At 47.6% G+C, this 20417-nt stretch overlaps 1 protein-coding gene across 2 annotated transcripts; it reads left to right on the plus strand.

Moving 5' to 3' along the window:
- Nucleotides 1–27: 27 nt before the first annotated feature.
- PTPA (protein phosphatase 2 phosphatase activator) lies at nucleotides 28–16730 on the plus strand. Of its 2 annotated transcripts, none has more exons than XM_039345116.1 (10): nucleotides 28–182; nucleotides 3346–3449; nucleotides 3839–3925; nucleotides 5010–5135; nucleotides 5663–5780; nucleotides 7026–7125; nucleotides 7575–7699; nucleotides 7928–8028; nucleotides 13641–13748; nucleotides 14029–16730. In XM_039345116.1, the coding sequence occupies exons 1-10, from the start codon at nucleotides 158–160 to the stop codon at nucleotides 14101–14103; spliced, it is 969 nt and encodes a 322-aa protein (XP_039201050.1). In that variant the 5' UTR covers nucleotides 28–157; the 3' UTR covers nucleotides 14104–16730. The 2 variants fall into 2 exon arrangements, with proteins under 2 accessions (XP_039201050.1, XP_039201051.1); XM_039345117.1 differs by having other exon boundaries at nucleotides 34–182; nucleotides 3349–3449.
- The last annotated feature ends 3687 nt before the right edge of the window (nucleotides 16731–20417 follow it).

Raw genomic sequence — 20417 nt, forward strand, 5'->3', positions numbered from 1 at the left:
AACATGGCCGCGCCGGCTTCCTCTTCGCGCTTTCCTATTCGCCGCCGCCGGCGTTGCCCTTTTCCAAGATGACGGGTTGGCGGTTCCTCAGGGCCGTCAGGTTGTGAGGGTTGAAAGGCGGCGGCGGCGGCGGCGGTTTCTCCTCAGTCCCGAGAAGATGGCCGAGAGCGAGCGGCAGCCGGGTAAGGGCCAGCCCCGAGAAGAACTTGCCCCCCGGCGGGGCAGAGCGGGGGAAGGCGACTCCGCCTCCCCTCCAAGAGGAAGAACGGCCTACCTCGCAGGGTCGTCGTAACGCTCTCCCGCGTGCGCCAGGGGATCTCCGGGGGTCTTTTGCTCCTCTGAGGGAGGAGAAAACACCCCCTTGAGAAAAATAACATGGGGGTCTTATCTCGGGGGGCCTTTGCTTCTTCTGTGGGGAGGGGCGAGGCTCAGGCCTGGAAGGGCTCATCCCATAATAACCAGGCTGGGAATTAGGGTTGCTGGTACACTCAGCCAGATGTTCAGACTGGTTTTGGCGTTTTATTCACCCATCTACCCTTACTAATCAGATGTGGATGTTTGAAGGTGTTACAGTAACAGGGAGTCCTTTACTTATGACCAAAACTGAGCCCCAAATTTTCTGTTGCTAAGGGAGACATTTGTTAAGTGAGTTTTGCCCCGTTTTACAAACTTTTCTTGCCATGGTTGCTAAGTGTACCACTACATTTGTTAAGTTAGTAACTCGGTTGTTAAGTGAATCCGGCTCCCCCGTTGACTTTGCTTGTCAGAAGGTCACAAAAGGGGACAATGCGACCGTCATAAATATGAGTCAGTTACCAAGCATTTGAATTTCAATCCCCATGATCATGGGGGTGCTGCAGTGGTTATAAGTGTGAAAAATTGTCATTTTTTTCAGTGTTGTCGTAATTTTGGTCACTAAATGAGCTGTTGTAATTGGAGGACTATCTGTAAGCTATTCGAAGCAAAGCTGCCTTTTGCAATTAATTGACAGGGATTTGGTCAATGCTGATAGTAGTCAAATGTCCAAATAATACATTATTATGTTTTGTTGCACAGTCAGCCAGATGTTCAGACTGGATTTGCCATTTTATTCACCTATTAGTAAGCAACTGGATTAGACAGATGAGGATGTCTGATGGTGTTGCAGATATCATTGCAGAATGTCAGCTGGTCCCAGCAAAGCTGCTTTTTGCAATTGAGCAAGGGTGAATTTGTCAATGCCGATGGGATTCGGCTTTTCAAATAATAAATTATGGCTCTTCACACAGCCAGATGTTCAGACTAGATCTGGCATTTTTGTCCACCTATGGAATCCTTCCAAAGGACTTAAAATAGACAGATGCTGTTTGATGGCGTTATAGTGCAGGATGTAAACTGTTATAAATCAAGCTGCCTTTAGCAATTGACTGATGAGGATTTTATCAGTGCTTGTGGTGTTCAAGTAGTGATTCAGTTGTTTTGGGATTGTACCAAAGGTGTTTATTGGTCCTGCCTTTGCTTTCTTTTGCCACAGTCGTTCTATTTCTATTTGCCAATCTTTGGGTTTGGTTATCTTCTTTCTGTCTCCAGGTACCATCTTTCTTATCAACAGGGGTGAAGTCTGGGGTGTTGTGTGACAGTTGCTTGTGGATTGTTGCATAGTCAGCCAGATGCTCACTCAGGATTTGGATGTTTTGTCCACCTATTGAATCCTTCCTAACAACCTGGGATGGTTAGCTGTTAATGTTTTATAGTGTTATAGGTCTCATCCCAGGATGTCAGCTATTTTGAGTAAAGCTGCCTTTTGCAATTGACGGATGGGGAAGATTACAAACGGTGGTCACATGGCCCCGGGACCATGCAACAGTCATAAATACATGCCAGTTGCCAAGTGACTACATTTTGAACTGTGTTTTGGGATGATGGAGGGTAAGGGGGCCAAGAGGTTTGAATTTTTATCTCCTTGAGTTATTTTTCTAGTTTCTTCCCAACATGTCAGTTTTTGGGATAAGAATAAATTGGCAGCAAATCAGCTGTCCTGCCCTTGAACTAAAATTGTGGGTATCTCAGCTGGGGCAGTTTTTGGCCTCCCTATTTATGAAATCTACTTCCAAGCATAACTCTTCAGAGCTGGGACCCCTCTGAAGCGTAAAAACCTTCTTTTCTGGAAAACCTCTGCGGTTTAATTGATTTCTTAGTTGCTTGAATTGACAGGAAACCTTTTAAAAAGACAAATAAGAGTGTCACATGTACAAACAAACGGCTGGTGGCTTTAACGCGGAAATTTCTAAAACCTCCAATCATTAAAGGCTGCCTTGAGGGAGAGAGAGACGTGCTGTTTAATCTCGAGGGCTGTCTTGCATTAATCCCCCCCCAAAAAAAGCAAAAAAAAAAAAAAGGGGTTCCTCACATCAAACCTTTCAGGTTGCATACAGACAAAGTATGAAGCATTTTTTGCTTAATTACAGTCTTACTTAAATTAATTTGGTATTGATCACTGCTTATATTAAGTTTCGTATTGTTATATTCTATTTTGATCTGTTTTGATACTCTGTGACCAGTAATACAGTCAGTCCTCGACTTACAACCACAATGGAGCCCAACATTTATGTTGTTAAGTGAGAAATTTGTTAAGTGAGCTTTGCCCCATTTTACAGCCTTTCTTGCCACATTTGTTAAGTGAATCACTGCAGCTGTTCAGTTAGTGACATGGTTGTTAAGTGAATCAGGCTTCCCCGTTAACTTTGCTTATCAGAAGGTCGCAAAGGGGGATCACGTGACCTTGGGACATTGCAATGGTCGTAAATATGAGTCAGTTGCCAAGCGTCCAAATTTTGATCACATGACTGTGAGCATGCTGCGACCCTTGTAAGTGTGAAAAACGGCCATAAGTCCCTTTTTTCAGTGCCGCTGTAACTTCGAACGGTCACTAAATGAAGTGCTGTAAGATGAGGACTACCTGTGTACACATTCCTTCATGCTTTTAGAGCTATCAAAACTGGGGGCTTGCAGTGATTTAATTGGGTTTCCTCTCCTTCTTAAGAAACCTAAAACCTATCCTCAGTGCAGTGCAATGCTTATTTTCAAAAGTTCACTTGACTTCATCTGGACCCACACCGTTTATCTCTGCCTGCCTGCAGATTTAATCATGGGAACAGTTAAAAGCAAGGTTCCTGAGGGTTTTAACTCCCGGGTGATAACAGTTAATCTCCTGCATTTATTGCCTTTTGACTGTCTTTCCCTTGCATCTCACTCAGGCACAACTGAGAGACGGATTTAAAAACCTTCAGAAGAGATTTTCCTCCCCTGAAGGAAGTTGAACCTTTCAAAGATCTGTTGCAATCTGACTGCTTTTTCTTCTTCCAGAAGTCTCTGAGGAGACACAGCCTCTTCCTCCATCCCGAAAGTTCATGATCCCTAAGAAGGAAATCAACATGGTTCCTGACATGGCCAAGTGGAAACGGTCGCAGGTACGGGTGAAAAGCTTTGCTTGGCATTCTTTGGCTCGGGCAGTAGAGGCAGAGTGAGTTTTGCCCCGTTCTGTGACCTTTCTTGCCACAGTTGCTAAGTGAATCACTGCAGTTGTTAAGTTAGTGACACCGTTGTTAAGTGAACCTGGCTTCCTCAGTGATTTTGCTTCTCAGACTCTGCAACCGTCGTAAATAGGAGTCGACTGCCAAGGATCTGAATTTTGATCACGTGACCAGGGGGGAGCTACAAGGGTCCTAAGTGTGAAAAATAGTCAACTGTGTTCGGTGCTGTAGTTAACTTCGAACGGTCACTGAATGAACTGTTGTAAGTCGAGGACTGCCTGTACTGCTGGTCCTTACATTCTGTGAATGTGTGTGTTTTTAAACAGGCGTACGCTGACTACATGGGCTTCATTCTCACCTTGAATGAAGGAATCAAGGGGAAGAAGTTGACCTGTGAATATAAAGTCTCGGAGGTAGGCCGTGTTTTGCTCTCTGGTTGAACATAAAACCTTGGAGGTCTTCTAGTCCAACCTTCTGCTCATGGCAGGAATCTTATACCACCCCAGTCAAATGGTTTTCCAGTCTGTTTTTTAAAATCTCCAGTGATGGAGCACCCACAATTCCTGCAGCACACGAAGCTGAAAAGAGCCTCACATTGGAGTTAATCAGGTTTAGCCTGCTGATTTCAAGTGCTCTCGTCTTTTCCTGGTTAAGCAAGTTGGGCAAATACTTCCAGTGTATCTGGCTTGACCATCAAACTTGCATACACCTCACACGTAGATGACTTTATTTCCTAATTCAGAATGTAATTGAAAATTTGGATTAGAAATGGGTATCATATTTGGTGATGAAGTGATCCAACGTAGAACAATTTCTGGTTCCTGATGGTTCAGCTTCCAGAAATATGCCATTTATGAAATATTCAGACTGACCAGCTCTAGAGAGGAAAAAAAAGGAGAGGTTCAAAACAAAAACGTAGGATTATGCATTTATAATGGTGCATTTATAATTTATAAATGCAGCTAATAGCCCCGTCTTGCACATCTGTATTAAAAGCAACACACAGTGCTTAGGAAGCTTTTATCTTGATGGACATTAAGATTTATCCTGATGTGGTTGGAAGAAATTCTGTGTCTCCTAAAATCTCAGGTTTGCCCTCTCTCAGGGTGGAGAGGCTAGCCTTTGGGATTGAGTGCAGTTCATGGGTAATGGCAGAGCATGTGAATCCAGCTACCAAGCCAGTTTGTGGAAACATTGCAGATTATCCCATTGCAACCTAAACTGGAAATAAATTTCTTGAAGGAAGAAAAATCAGAGTGCTTATATCTATATATTACTAAAGGTTGGGGACACCGAGGCAGCCACAGACCTTTAGCGAAAGGGGCTTTTGAAGACAGTTCAGAAACTGATTGTGTGTTTGGGCTCTGAGGGCTAGGGCCCGCATCTTTTTGTGTGTGGGTGTGTCGTGACCAGAATTGCCCACAGCATTCCACGTGTGGCCTCTCTAGCATCTTATAAAGTGGTAAACTTGGCAAAACAGTACTTTCTCCCCGACAGCCCATCGAAAAGCTGGTCACGCTCCTCAACACGCTGGATCAGTGGATCGACGAGACACCTCCCGTGGATCAGCCATCTCGCTTTGGGAACAAAGCTTTCCGGATGTGGTATGCGAAAGTGGACCAGGTAGGCTGGAGGGGAGCTGAAAGTGAGAGGGGAGAGAGTCCCCTGGAGAGAGGGTCAGGAGTAAACTTGTCTTTGCCGGTCAGTTTAGGCCGAAAAGACTCCCAGAGTTGTAAAAGACACTATAAAGGCCACTTGCTTGGGGGCTCAAGTGCAAAACAAAGATATTTTTTTAAAAATCTGATTTGTTGTTGCGTGAGCTTATACATCTAGATTTTCAGTCTCGTGGCCAGCTGACCTTCTCTTAGGACAAATTTGGCAACTTTAAGACTTGTGAACTTCAATTCCCAGAATTCCTCAGCCAGCCACATGATCCCTTGCCCAGAATCCTTAGCCACAGCCAGATGCCACAAGAGGCAATGCGGGGGGCGGGGGGGGGGGCTGAAGTCCACACCTCTGTAGTTTGCTTGGGGTTGGCTGCTGTGAATGATAATAGCTGGATAGGGGGAACCACTCAGCTTGTTGATTTATTCTTTTGCTGGGATTGCAACGATGGGGTCTCTAATGGCTTGATTATGGCTGCACCCTAGGGGGCAGAGTCCTTGGTGGCAAATGTCATCCCCAAACAGCAAGCTGAAGCCGTGCCCGAGGTGGCTGTGTATTTGAAGGAGTCCGTTGGCAACTCAACTCGCATTGACTATGGCACAGGTATTTATTGATTTAAAGCATTTACATAGCTGCCCATCTTCTAAGCTGCTGCTGAGCCCAAGAAGGAACTTTTGGAAAGCTAGTTTATCCTTTTTTTTAAAAAAAAAATGCACGAAAAATTCAAGACTGCAGGACTGCCAGAGAACCCGCAGTAAAGCCATAGTCAGCCACCAGTCGGCACTGTCATCCTGGTTACCTTTAGCTCCAATTCCTGTTTTGTTCCTCCTACTTCAAAATTGAATGCCAATTTAGCTTGGAGGGAGCATGAACCAACTGAGATATCACACTCACGCACACACACAAAACTCACTTTTCCCTCCATGCCTTTTTCATAGCTCTTGCCCTAGACTGCAGTCCTCATCATTTCCAGCCAGCCTGACCCACAAGTGGGCTTGTCATTTCGTGTGACATCACAGCAAGAGAGTTAAAGCGAGATTTAACCGCATTGAATGAAGCATTTTTTTGTGTTTTCTGGAAATGTTAAGTTGGATTCTGAGGTTGACAGACCCAGATTAGCTCCATGCATTTTGCACACATTCAGAGGCTCCTTAAATCTTTGGAATGACTGTTGTTGTTTTTTAATTCTTTGTTACTAACTTTCAAAAGTAAATAATTAAAATACAAAATTACAACCCGAAGGGAACATAAGGAAAGTTTAAAACGTGAACACAGATACAAAAGGAAAAACGAACAAACAAAAACAACATGAAAAAAGTTACTTCCAACCCTCTTCAGTACAGATGCAATTATACAATGAAACAGGATCTGGCTGGGGAATTCTGGGAGTTGAAGTCCCCACATCTTAAGATTGCGAAGATTGAGACGCACACCGGTCACTTTCATGCAGGCAGAGAACGGAAATGCCCAAAGCGCCTCCTTTTTAAGACGTTCTCAAAACAATGAGTTTTGAAAGAGTTCCAATCTCACCTGAGGTGGCTGAGTTCTCAGTAGCCCAGACAAGAGCGACTTTATTTATTCATTTATTTTAATTATTTATTTCAATCTCACTTTTATCATTTCTCCAAATAACTCAAGGTGGTGGACATATACCTAATACTCCTTCCTCTTCCTCTTTTCCCCACGCCAGCCCTGTGAGGTGGGTTCAGCTGAGAGAGGAGCTGGCCCAAAGTCACCCAGCCAGCTTTTATGACTAAAGCTGAACTAGAACTCACTGCGTCCTGTTTTCTAGCCTTAACCAAACTGTCTCTCCATTCGTCCTCCTGAGCATCTCCTTTCTCCCCACAGGCCACGAAGCGGCGTTTGCTGCCTTCCTTTGCTGCCTCTGTAAAATCGGCGTCCTCCGGGTGGACGACCAGCTGGCCATCGTCTTCAAAGTGTTCAACAGGTAAAGTCCAGGCCTCTTAAAGCCGCCGAGGTTGACAGCACCACTTTGGAACAAGTTCTCAGAGAGCTGATGCTGTTTTCCTTCTGCACCCTCTCTCTTGGGCCCTTGTGCAAGGGGAGAGGTAGGAGACCTGCTTCCTGGGAAAGTGAGGCCAGCCCTGAAGAGGGAACCGAGGACATAGAATGATAGGGTTTTAAGGGACACTGGAGATCTTCTAGTCCAGCCCCCAGGTTCTGCCCACGTTATGGCTTTGACCGAGATCCCAAATACTCCCCAGATTCCCCCTCTGCTTCATCTTCTGGTCACTCCATTATTCCTCCCAATGGGGGGGGGCTTTTCCCATGTGGAGGTTTGTTTTGTGGCTCCATCGGGCCATCAGCAGCAGACCGGGATAATAAAAGGCTGAGCTGCTGCACAGTCACGGCCCATCCAAGTTTATTTGGTTTCAGGTACTTGGAAGTCATGCGGAAACTCCAGAAAACCTATCGGATGGAGCCAGCTGGCAGTCAGGGGGTCTGGGGTCTCGACGACTTTCAGTTCCTGCCCTTCATTTGGGGAAGTTCCCAGTTGATTGGTAAGCAGGCATGTCCTCCCCCCTCCCTTTTTCTCTTCCTCTCTCTGCCTCCTCTCTTTCTCTTTGCTTCTTCCTTTGCCTCTGTTGCGCTCTTGCTTTTCCCCCTTTCCCCCTTTCTCCTTTTCTCTTCCTCTGCTTCTCTCTTTCTCTTTTCCACTTTTCACTTCCATGCAGTAAATCTCCTTCAGGGTTTCACTTCCAGCCCCTCTAAAAAGATCCTGTTTTTAGATCACCCCAACCTGGAGCCGCGTCACTTTGTGGACGAGAAGGTGGTGAACGAGCAGCACAAGGACTACATGTTCCTGGAATGTATCCGGTTCATCACAGAGGTGAGACTGGAATTCCGCCTGACTTTGAATGGTTACTAAACAAGTGGTTATATGTCAAGGACTCTTCTTGTATTGTGGAAGGAGACCTGATTTTTGCAGAAAACTTCTGGTAGGTTTTCCTCAAGCCTTGATGGGGAGAATTTGTGAACTGGACTCCAGTTGTGTTCTTGCAGCTCCACCTAGTGACCTGCCATTTCTCGATTTTATGGAAAAGGTTGGACCGCAAGAGCCCCACTTCTGCTTCTAAGCCGGGTTCGGTTTGGTCTCGTCTGCTTTGTCTAAAAAAGGTGGACTTGACTTACAAGGGTTTGTTTGGCGACTGTTCAAAGTTACAAACGTACAAAGTGACCTATGACCATTTTTCACACAACTGTTGCGGCATCCTCTGGGTCCTGTGGTCAGAATCCGGACTCTTGGCAACTGGCTCAGGTTTATGACGGTTCCAGCGCCCCGGGGTCACGTGAGCCTCTTTTGCGACCTTCTGACAGGAGCACCTTTGCTCTTTGGAGATCCCTGAAAGAGGGACAACATTCAGCCTACGTTGGGGACACCATAGTCCTTGCACAGCCTCACTTCTCTTCCCCCCATCCAGCGTAGTCTTTCTGCTCCCAGGCAGCTCTCCTTCCTTCCCGCCCACGGCTTTGTTCCTTTGTTCAGCAAGAGCATCTCCCTGTCTCTTGTGGGGTCCCCCCCCCGCCTCATTTCCAAAGCAGGGCTCCACCACCCCCACCACCCCCTGGGCGGGGTGTGGCATGGGGGGTCAGTGAACAGGCCAGAAAACTATTGCCTTCCCACTCACGAATTCCACCGCCTGGAGAAAACCAGGAAGGGTTTAGCATTCCTGCCTTTTTTTCTCCCCCAAGTCCCAAACATGCAGTGCAAAGCTTTTTAAAAATGTTTTATTAGGTTGTTTTTTTCCCCTCTACACCCCCTTCTCGACCCCTTCCCCACCCCGGCTCCCTGCCCTCTCTCCCCAGTTTTAATCTTACCGTAAGGATGGGCGGCTAATGAATTTTTACAAATCGATAAATAAATCCGGCTTCTAAATTTGGGAAAGTTTTGGGAATAACAGAGTAATTTAATAATTTAAATAAAGGAGCTGGGGCGGGGTGGGGTCTCAGAAGGGGGTGTAGAAGTAAAATAAAAGGTTTTTTTTTAAAGCTTTGCAGGTTTGGGGCTTGGGGGAAAAAAAGGCAGGAATGCTAAGCCCTTCCTGCCTGGAAGGGAAGCCACGGACAGGAAGGTGCTGGACTCAGCTGCCTTCCCCCCTCCCCTTTTCCATCTCCCCTCCACCAATTTTTTTTTTTCAACTGACAGAGGAACCATTTACAAAAGGCCGATTCTCTTGGGAACACAGAGGCAGGAACGCAGCGTCTGTGAGTAATTTCCTGCTCAATATGGTTAGCCTGACTCATTCTGTTCCCTGGGGGTCACTGCAGGACTCTCTCTCTCTCTTTCTCTCTTTCTGTTTCTCTGTTTCCTTCTCTCTGTGTTTCTTTCTCTCTCCACCGTTCTCTCTCCCTGTCTCGTTCTTCTTTTCTTGTGGCTGGAACCAGCTGCAGCTCTTTTCTTCCTCTCTCTCTTTTTTCCTGCTTCTCTCTGCTTTTTTGCTTTTTTCCAACACTCCACCACTTCGTTCCCAGTCTTCCCTCTCCAGCAGATGTCCGTTTGGCACCTCGGTGATGCCCACCTGCCTGGGCGGAGTGGTGTCTCTCAGGGTGCCAAACTCTGGTTTCGTAACCGAGGCTGCGCGAAAGGTCATCTCTTTGGAACACAAACACAAACCACCATCTGCCCCAAGCGACAGCGACATTGTGGGAGCCTGGCCGCGAAGGGGCAGACAAGAGGCTTTCCTTGTCTGAGTCACAGATCCCTTTATTGCAAGCGCTGATCCATTTTTAAACGTTTTTCTTGTTTCTTTTTTCAAAAATATATAGTTTTTATTGAAGTGGATCATCATATAAAATGCAATGTACCGCCGCCTTGAGTTACTTGTAAAAATAAAGATGGGGAAGGAAGGAAGGAAGGAAGGAAGGAAGGAAGGAAGGAAGGAAAACAAGATCAAATTTCCTGACAGTGAATGGAACAGCTGTTGTGGGTGCTCCATCACTGGAAGTTTTTAAGAAGAGACTGGACAGCCACTTGTCTGAAAGGGCATAGGGTCTCCTGCTCGAGCAGGGGGCTCGACTAGAAGACCTCCAAGGTCCCTTCCAACTCTGTTATTCTGTAATTCTCAAATGCAAAGGAAGATGGTAGGGAAATAGGAGAGGAGAAGGAAAGGAGAAAGGGGAAAAAAAGTGATTTGCAACCTTTTTTCAAAGCAAATAAAACAAAAGCATCCCAGGGTCCTGTGTGATCGCCATTCCAGCCAGCTCGTGGCAAGCAAAGTCAGTGGTGTGTGTGTGTGTGTGTGTGTCTTGCTTAACAACAGAAATTTTGGGCTCACTTGTGGTCGTGAGGGCCACCTCTAAAGGAGAGATAACAGCCAATAAATAAATAAAAATCAATCGATCCAACAGCCCAGGGGTTCACTCTGGAGGAGCCTCACGTGAGCTGAAGTCTCCGATGCTTCTTGGGAAGAACTTAAATGCAGCTCACCACCTTTGCTGGGGCTTTGGCAGCCTGGATGAGTCACGCTTAATTCCCTTTCAAGGATCTGGCTGGGCTTGACGAAGAGGCCTCTGCAGCTCCTGCTGCCTGGGGCTTTTTCCGAATTGGGGCCTTGCTCCTCCCCCCCCCCCCCGCATTGCCCCAGCTTCAGTCCCCGTCCTTCGATTAAGGCCCTTGAAATCCTCCAGCCTTTTGCCTTCTGTCTCAGAGCTAACTGCTCATCTATTTGCAGATTGAAAATAGGACGTGGAACGCTTTGCCTCCAGAAGTTATGAGTGCTCCAGGACTGGAGACTGGACAGCCATTTGTCCGATATAGGGTCTCCTGCCTGAGCAGGGGGTTGGACTAGAAGACCTCTGAGGTCCCTTCACATTTATGACCATTGCAGCATCACTGATCACATGATCAAAATTCAGATGCTTGGCAACTGACTCATATTTGTGACGGTCGCAGAGTCCCGGGGGTCACGTGACCCCCTTTTGCAACCTGACCAGCCAAGCCAATGGGGAAGCCGGATTCACTTAACAACTGCTGTGATTCGCTTAACAGCCTGTGGCAAGAAAGGAGGTAAAATGGGACAAAACTCACTTAACAAATGTCTCACTTAGCAACAGAAATCCTGGGCTCCATTGTGGGGATCCAACCTCTAGCTCACAAACTGCATTTTTCCCACCCCTGCTGGAGCCCTTGAGGACTAGGAGCTTGAAAAGCAGGTGTGGCAGATTCCTCGCCCCCCCCCCAAAAAAAACAGACTTTGTGTCCCTTCATTCCTTACCCCACCCCTGTCCTTCTGGCTTTTTTTTTCTTCTGTGTTTTGGAGTGATGCTTTTCCTCTGTTCCTTTCGGCAGCTGAGCCGAAGAAATTCTGCAAAGAACCTGATAACCCCTTTAGGTTTGCCTCAGCTCCCCTCTTTACCCCCCCACCCCAGATTTGTGCTTCTGCTCCAGATCCTCAACCCTTGTTGGCTTAGCAAGGGGAAACCAGCAACCCGTTGTCCTTTTCTTTGCTCTTGGGGATGGGGGATTTTTGGCAGCTGTTGGGGGTAGAAATGAAACCCAGGCCTTGTTATAAAGGGTGGAGAAAGGGGGCTGACCACCAGGGGAGGAGGAAGGGGCCGATCACCTATTTTCTCCCCTCTTCAACCGCCCCACTGTGTTGCCGTTCTCTTCCCCAAAATACCTTTGGGCTGAGTATAGTGATTTTCAGTGCATTTAAAATGCAATCTCCCCCCCCCTCCACCATCCCTTTTAATTCCCCCCTCCTCCTCCTCTCAACCCCTGTTTGTTTTTGATGCTGGGGGGTTGCAGTCTGAATATTCTGTGTGCTTTAGGTCTGGAGAGAGGAGGAGGAGGAGGAAGTGAGTTATTTTAAAATCCGCATCCTGCAAGGGCTGTTGACTTCTTCCCAGGCTTGCTTTTCAGCTGGCGCTGCAGCTCTGTGGTGGATGATGTCATGGAAACTTCCCTCTCGGCAAGTTGAGTTGCATTCCCTCCCAACCTCCTCCTCCTCCTCCTTGCTCTCTCTCTCTCTCTCTCTTCCCCCCCCCCCCCCAGACAGAGCCAGCTTTCTTCTGAAGGGTGTGCCCCAGAATCGTGTCCAGGAAAAGTAACTCGGCTGCTTTTTCGCCTCCCCGCCAGCCCTGCCCCTTTTGCTTGGGAGTTCATCCGAATTGCTTTCTTGCAAAAGATTGCTGGGGTCGGAAAGGTCAGGGTGCAGCCTTCTGGGGGAGTCCTCCCCGCCCATTGTAGATTGCTGGAGAAGGGGCGCCTCAGCCTTCCAAAACGCTCCGATGCCCAGACAGCCAGCAGAACCGGTCTTTTGGCCTCTTGGGCAAGCAAGATTGGGCCGGGCGCAGATCGGCAGGTGGGAAATAAATAAGAGAATTACAGGGTTGGAAGAGACCTTGAAGGTCTTCTAGTCTAGCCCCTTGTTCTAGCAGGAGACCCTAAACCACTCCAGACAAATGGTGGTCCAATCTCTTCTTAAAAACGTTCAGTGTTGAAGCACCCACAACTTCTGAAGGCAGAACCATTCCGCTGATTTATTAGTCTCACTGTCAGGAAATTTCTCCTTAGTTCCAGGTTGCTTCTCTCCTTGATGAGTTTCCATCCGTTGCTTCTTGTCCTGCCTTCAGGGGCTTTGGAGAAGAGCTTGACCCCCTCCTCTCTGGGGCAGCCCCTGAGATATTGGAAGACTTGCTATCATGTCACCCCTGGTCCTTCTCTTCACTAAGCTAGACATACCTGCTTCCCTGAAATCATTGTATGATTTAGCCTCCAGGTGCCTTATCATCTTTTTGGCTCTTCCCTAACCTCTTTCTAGAGTCCGGGGTGTGTGCCTGCGGGTGTGCAGCCGTCATAACTTTGAAAGTAGCATTTTGGGTGCTTGGCCTGTGACTCGCAGGTCAGCCATTTGCAGCATCCTTGGGCCTCACCTGTCCATGCTTTTCACCAGTTTCCAGTCTTTACTTCCAGCTTCTGGCATCTGGATCATGCAGTTAACCCAGTTCTTAACTGAACCTGGCTTCCCCACTGACTTTGCTTGTCAGACGGTCGCAAAAGGGGATTGTGTGACCTTGGAATGGCTGTAAGTATGAAGCAGTGGCCATTTTGATCAGACGATCATGGGGATGCTGCAAAGGTCGTAACTGTGAAAAACGGTCATAAGTCACTTTTTCCTGTGCCGTAACAATCACTAAATAAACTGTTGTAAGTCAGAGGACTACCTGGAGTTGTGTCCCAAAGTTCAGGCTCTCTGTTTCTTCCAGCAGTTTTTCTCAGTGCTTCCAAAGAAACTGCCCTGCACCAACGGCCAGCAGCCATGCAGCAAACGGGAAAAATACCGTCTGGGATTTAAACGTTCTCATCCCCAGATGTGCAAAACAAAAATCGAGGGGAACTTCCCACAGTGACCGTGTGTGGGGTTTTTTTAGACCACTTTGGGCTCCAGTTTGTTGTGGGGATGTGCCTGGAAGTGAACCCTGGTTCCTTTTGCCTTCCAGATGAAGACAGGGCCCTTCCCTGAGCACTCCAACCAGCTGTGGAACATCAGCGCTGTCCCTTCGTGGTCCAAAGTCAACCAGGGGCTCGTCCGGATGTACAAAGCTGAGGTGAGGAAAGGCAGAGGAGGGGGGGGGCTATACCTGTCGTAGTTCTGGATCAAACATCTGCCTGGACTTGAGGCTCTACGAAGGTGTTAGGCAGTCCACGAATGTGAAGACCTGGTATTTGTCAGCCTCCCTGGACCTTTCACGGAATGGCGTAGTTGGAAATTCTGGCCTCAGTCGCGGTCGTAAGTCGAGGACTACCTTTGCCTGGTGACTCCAGCCCATGATGGACGCCGATGTCAAACTTCTGTCTCTCTTCTGTTTCCCCCCCCCCCTTTTCTAGTGCCTGGAGAAGTTCCCCGTCATTCAGCACTTCAAGTTCGGCAGCCTGCTCCCTATCCAGCCCGTCGCGCCTTAAGGAGCTCTGTTGGTGATGGGACCGAGGAGGGGGGAGCCCTGCCGAGCGGCGGGAGGGGTCCCCTTCCCACTCACCCCAGTACCCGCCGGCCTTGATGCTCCTCCCTTTCGGCAGCTGCCTGGCGGGGCACAACTGTCCAAGAAGACCCTTGCATTGACGCAAAAGGAAAAAGAAAAAAAAGGCAAGAGGTGGACTTGAGTCGGGCCACACAACTGTCCCCCCCTCCTCTGCACCCCCTTTTTTGTTTGCCCCAGGATGGTTGGTGCTCTTAAGACTGGGAGGGGGGGGTGTATATTTTGCTGGGCAAATACACATGCTTTAAATTTAGAGACAAGCTGGCCGTGCTTGCATTCTTCCCGAGGGTCCCTTCCCAATCCTTCTGTTTCTTTGCCTTGATCCCCTTGGACGGGGGTCTCCAACCTGGGCAGCTTCAAGACCTGTGGACTTCAACTCCCAGAATTCCCAGCCAGCTCTATTAAAGTCCACAAGTCTTAAAGTTGTCAGGTCTGGAGACCCCTGTCCTCGGAGGACTGGGATTTGGAGGAAGTTAAAGAGAGGCCCTGAGGACCCCATTCTGCAAAAGGAGATCGGCTTCCTTTTGGGGGCGCAGTGGGTTAGCCGGTAGGTTTTCTGTGACCCAAAGCAAAGGTGGAGGGAGCTGAACAGGCTTCTTTGCAGCAGTCAGGGACGGAATAAAAATTGAAGCACAGTGTTCCTTGACTGGCATGGAAGTTTGCTTTGAATCCGGATGCATCGCTATTGGGTAGCAGCAGCCCACTCTGGCCCTTTCCAGAGCCGTGGGACCAGAGCCCCCATCATTCCTGCCCCATCAGAATAGTCAGGAGATGGGAGTTGTAGTTGAAGTGTTTGGAGCCCCCACCCCCAAAGAGTGATAACACTAGTTTCTCAGCCGTGGTGAGCCCTGGTTTCATCTGGGAACTTGAGCTGGGTTGAAATATCCCCCTCAACAATTTTGGGGTACAGGGAAAGGCCTGGGCATCTGCAGCCTCATGTCCCAGTCCTGAAACATGGAAGATAGGAAATTGTGGGAATGTCAGAGCCCCACGAAGCTGCTCAGTGGCTTTTCCCCCCGAATTCAGTGCAAAATCTCAGATCTCTTACATGCCCAACCTCCCCCCTTTTGGAGCAAAATTGAGGGCAGCACCCTCCAAGGGGTGGGGTTGGAAGCCCACCTGAAATCCCACAGTGCCCCCAGTTTCAAAAGATTGTGTATGTGCTACTCTGAGCAACTGGAGATCCAACTTGGCTCCCCCATCCTTCGCAACAGGTCTGTTCAATCCTGTTTTCCAACCTTAGCAACTCTAAGAGGGGTGGACTTCAATTCCCAGAATTGCTGGCTGGGGGATTCTGGGAAGCAGTCCACCCCTCTTAAAGTTGCTGAGGTTGAAAGACGCTGCTATGGAATTCAGATGTGCAAGCTGCAAATGTGAGGACCTTTACCAGACCTGTAGATTTTGACTTCCTGTGCTTGGTCCTAGGAAAGGACCTTAAACTGAAGCCTGCTTGAAATTTCTCCTGCCTTTACAGTCACGCCAAGCGCAGCACTATAATCCTGGCAACGCAGAAATCCTTTCCTGCCAGGATTCATCTTCTCCTGTCTTCTGTCTGGAGTTTGGGATGCTGCCCCAAACTGCCTCCTTTCCCCCTCCCACCCCCTCAACCCAGCAATGGTACTTTTTCAGACATTTGCTGAATATTTATCTTGGCTATCTCTTTCTTAGCCCTAGAACTCCTCTTCAAATGCAATTCTTCCTGTTAAATCCTCTTTATTTTTTTTCTCTCTTCCTCTGTCCCATTCCTGCATACTCCAGTAACATCTTGTGTTTCTGTCTCCAGATCCAGATAGAACCAATCTTCCATTATAAAGTTTTTTCTTACTGAGGCATAAATCCTTCCCCTTGCAAGTATTGCCATTGCCCAAGCTCTGGCAAGCCACAATTCCCCAGCCAGCATGTGGCATCTCCACTTGGGGACACCATGTTTGAAGGGTTCAGACGGACAGCAAGTTCAAAGAACAGCAGTAAAAACAATTATCCTCTTGCTAGCCTGCATCAAGAAAAAAATAGGTTTGGAATCCCAGGTTCTGCTCGGTGCCTGGTGAAATTGACCAGACAGGAAGATGAAATTGACTTAATTCTTGAAATTGACTTAAGGAAGGAGCCGTGGTTCTAGATCTTGAGCAGTCTGCTGTTCCTTGAATTTTGCTTCTTCCAGGAAATGGTTGGGTAGAGGGCAAAAAAAAAAGCATTTTGTATTGATTTGCAGAAATGTTAGCTGCATCTAAATAGGGGAATAATGGTTAGAAGTGAAGCTTCTTTGTGGGCAGAAATTGGACACAACAGGAAACAACTAAAGTGGAAATATCTATGCTGGTTGGAGAATTCTAGTCCACGTCTCTTAAAACCACCAAGTTTTTTTTTAAGATCTCCCAGTTGAAGTGGATGGGGAACACATTTCTTTACCTGCCCCTCCCTCCCCTCCAAGTGATTTGGAAGAAGGGGGGGGTCTCCATTCCTGGTATAAGCTTGCCTCCACTTCTAATTCAACCGGTTCGGTAGGTTTATTTATTTATTTATTTATTTATTCTGGCTCCTTGAAAAAACTTGCCAACCCTGTTTTTTCTCCTCAATTGGGGGGGAATTCCAAGAGACGCTTCTATAGCGCAGGAAAGGTGAAGCCAGAGTGGCTTTGCCAGTTTATTCCATTTTAAAGGAACCCCCTAATTTTATTTTTTTTTAATGTTCAGCCTGAGCCTAATTTGAAAGAGGTGGTGGCTGGGTGTAACTTCAAAGGCCCATTCCCAGTAAGTGGTGGATTCCACCTGCTGGTCTCTTTGAGGTAACGTCATCAGTGCTAGGAGAGAGTGGAGTTTGCAGAGAGGAGGAGGAGGAGGAAGATAACGACAACTGTGGGGTCCTTGGTGCGCTCTCAACTTAGTAGTTTTCTTGCAGAAGTTTCATTTTACCCAACTAGGTAATACCATCAGTGCTAGAAGCAAACCCCACTCCTTGATAGCGCTGATGATGTAACCTAGTTGGGTGATGAAACGTCTGCCAGAAAAAAAACAAGTTTAGGGAGCACTGAGGACCCCTCATTTCAATCCTGAGCTGCCAATATTCTCCTCTGTTGGCTGATCTCTTTTCCTGCCTTTCCCGTATTTTACTCCTGGACAGCCCTCTTGGAACTGCACTTGAAATGGCTGCGCGCAACCCCCCCCCCAGCCTTTTGAAACCTTGATCAAAGCAAGTGGCAGCTTCCCCAGGCAAGCTTGCTGATGGGGGTGGGATCTTGCAAACCTTGCATGTGTCTACTCAGCCTGGGGAGGAGACACCCCCTCTTCCCTCCCCCTCAAAATATCGCATCTTTGCCTGTTCTTGCAAACGTGAAACCCCCAAGGATGACACCGGTGCCTGGAGAGCTGCACCTTCCATTAAATAGGATTGGCCTCTTTCTCTGTGTGGTGTAGCTTTTCTTCATAGCAGGTATCATCCAGGGCCCCGTGCGCGCTCCTTCGGCTGGACGGTCAGGGGTTTTGAACCCTCTCTTAGGTTTTACAGTACAATAGCCCAGCTTAAGGAGTCTCCTTACGACTGCTGGACTTCAACTCCCAGAATTCCCCAGCCAGCATCTTCCTAGACACATCAGCCCACATATGGGGTGGGGAATTCTGGGAATCCATAAGTCTTAAAGTCGCCAAGTTTGGAGACATTTGGGCCTAGCTGGTGGACATTCAGTTGAGTGTCGTTTAGCCTGTCTGCCCGGTCTGTACTTCTGCATATCTGTGTCTAAGTCCAGAACGGTCAGTCTGGCTTTCCTGGGCCCATCAGCCTTCCCCTTGACCCTGTTCCCCAGTTCTTTTAGCCTGTTGGCTGGAATTAAACCTGTTGAATTTTGCCTGGAGTCGCCCGCGTTTTGTTCAGTGTCTGACCGGTATATTTGTTGAGCTTTTCTCAAGGATTGGTTGAAGGCGAACCTTCGCTCTCGATTCTTTTTAACCTGCGAGGTCGGGCAGTCCTCCACTGAACGGCCAGAATTTCTGTTCAGAGATGCCTGCCCAATTTTGCAATCTTTTTTTGCCACGGTTCTTAAGTGAATCGTGTCGTTAAAGAAATCCAGCTTCCTGCATTGACTTTGCTTGTCACAAAGTGGCTTGTGGATGTCAGTCAGATGACCCTGGGATGCTGCAACTGTGGCAAAGACAGGCCGATTTTGACTGACCGTGGCGATGCTGCAATGATTGCAGGTATGAGGACCGGTCATACATCTCTTCCAACGGTTGCTCAAAGGTTGTAAGTTGAGGACTTCCTGCAGGCTGCTGTTCTCTGGGATTTCCAGGTGGCAGACATGGATCTCTCGAACAACAAAAACCTAAGGCCAAGTCAGCAAACTGAATTCCTAATCAAACAGCATTTTGAAAGAGCTCCTTGTGACCATCAAATCTGTTTATCTACTGCTTAGATTACGTCCCTCTCCATCTCTTAATACCCCCCCCCAATGTTTCTAGAGGAATAAAGCTGATCCCAGGTCTTCAGTGTTTTCTTTTCAAGAACTATGTAATTCTGGGGCACACAGCTTTGTATGGGCTGGAGGTAAAGTAAATTATCATTTAGGCCAGATGCGGGATCAGTGAAATTACATAGTTAATAGAACGGCTTCCTGTGTTTTCTACCACTCACCTGTCCTAGTAATAAGAGTAAAATAATATAATTGAACAATGCGATGGTGATAATAATATGTTTTGGAGAAGATCAGGGTGGCACCCGGTTCCTAAGACGTTTGTTCTTCTCCCATAGGATCTGGGGAACTCTTCTTCAGAACTGAATGGGACTGGATGTGTTTAAGCTTTGGGGAAAGTCACTCTGGAGAATGTTTTAGTGCAGAGGCCCCCAACCTTTTGGGCACAAGGGACCGGTTACGTGGAGAGAGGTTTTTCCGCGTGGTTTTGTGTGCTGCCTGCATCCCACAGATGGGGCTTTGCTTGTTTGTGCGAACCGGTTGCTGGCATGCCACGGACCGGTACTGATCCACGGACCGGCGGTTGGGAAGAAGGAAGGGCCAGTGGTTCTAGATCTTGAGCTGTCTGCTTTTCCTTGAATTTTGCATCTTCCAGGAAATGTTTGGGCCGTGGTGGGGGGAGTCATTTGTTTAAAAGCAAAAATGTAACCCACGTTAGGGAAGAGCAACAAAGATGATCAGGAAGCTGGAGTCTGAAACATGCGAAGAACGGTTGCAGGAACTGGGTATGGCTAGTCTAAAGAAAAGGACATGATAGCACCTTCCAATGTCTGAGGGCCTGCCCCAAAGAAGATGGGGCCACTCTATTCTCCAAAGCACCTGAGAGACGATGGATGGAAACTCAAGGAGAGAACCAACGTAGAACAACAGAGGAATTTCCTGACAATGAGAAGAATCAATCAAAGGAACGGCGGGCCTTTTGGAGTTGTGGGTGCTCCATCACCAGAGGTTTCCAAGAAGAGCAGGGGGTTGGACTAAAGGACCTCCAAGGTCCCTTCCAGTCCTGTGGTATGGAGCTGGAGCTGGACAGGCAGTCCTCAACTTAGGACCATCTCTTTAGCCACCATATGGATTTTATCTAATTTCTCCATTGTATAATCACAGGAACAACCAAATATCCAGAATGATGCAGAGCCTGCAAATTCCTTTCAGAATCAAAGGATCTTGAATCCAAAGTCTTAAGTTGGAGTTTCGGCACAGAAGCAGGACGTGTTTCCTTAAGGGGGTCTTGAAATCAATGTCAGGCAGAAGTTCTCTAGTTTTCCTGGGCCATGAAATCCTGTTTTATACATTTGTGTTTGTGTATGTGTGAGTGTGTGTGTGTGTGAAAAGGATAAGTCCCTTTCCCTTGAAATAAACAACGGAAGAATCCTATTTTTGTGATTTTGTTTGTCTGGCTCTCCATAATTCCCGAGATCCGGCTTGTATTTTTGAGATAGTCCTCGTTTCACATCGCATGTTTATTTTGGATCCGTCTTTGCTCCTGAGAGCTGCAACTGTACAAAATCCTGACCCTCTGCAGGAGGTTCTGACAGCAATCCATATATAACACAAATGGACACATTCACACAGCACGCACCTCGTTTGCCTCGCCTCCCTCAATTGATGAGCCTGAGTTTGAGAGTCCTTGGAGTGAAACATTGTGAAACTGATCAGATCCAGTTGTCAAAGCGCAACTATCAAAGAAAGATGAGCATCCATATGATTTCTTTCCCCCAAGAAATTGTGTTAACCTGGAAAATTTTTGCTAACCACTGTGCACCCCCCGTAGTAACCCT

The sequence above is a fragment of the Crotalus tigris genome, unplaced genomic scaffold (assembly GCF_016545835.1).
Source record: "Crotalus tigris isolate CLP2741 ecotype Arizona unplaced genomic scaffold, ASM1654583v1 scf7180000017940.1788314, whole genome shotgun sequence".
NCBI classification, from domain to species: Eukaryota; Metazoa; Chordata; class Lepidosauria; order Squamata; family Viperidae; genus Crotalus; species Crotalus tigris.

Excerpts from the sequence above, each read along its gene's own strand:
- PTPA (XM_039345116.1), top strand. The coding sequence starts at position 158 with ATGGCCGAGAGCGAGCGGCAGCCGG. Across the intron at positions 5,781-7,025 it reads TCGCATTGACTATGGCACAG|GCCACGAAGCGGCGTTTGCT; the intron begins GTATTTATTGAT and ends TTCTCCCCACAG. Across the intron at positions 13,749-14,028 it reads TCCGGATGTACAAAGCTGAG|TGCCTGGAGAAGTTCCCCGT; the intron begins GTGAGGAAAGGC and ends CCCCTTTTCTAG.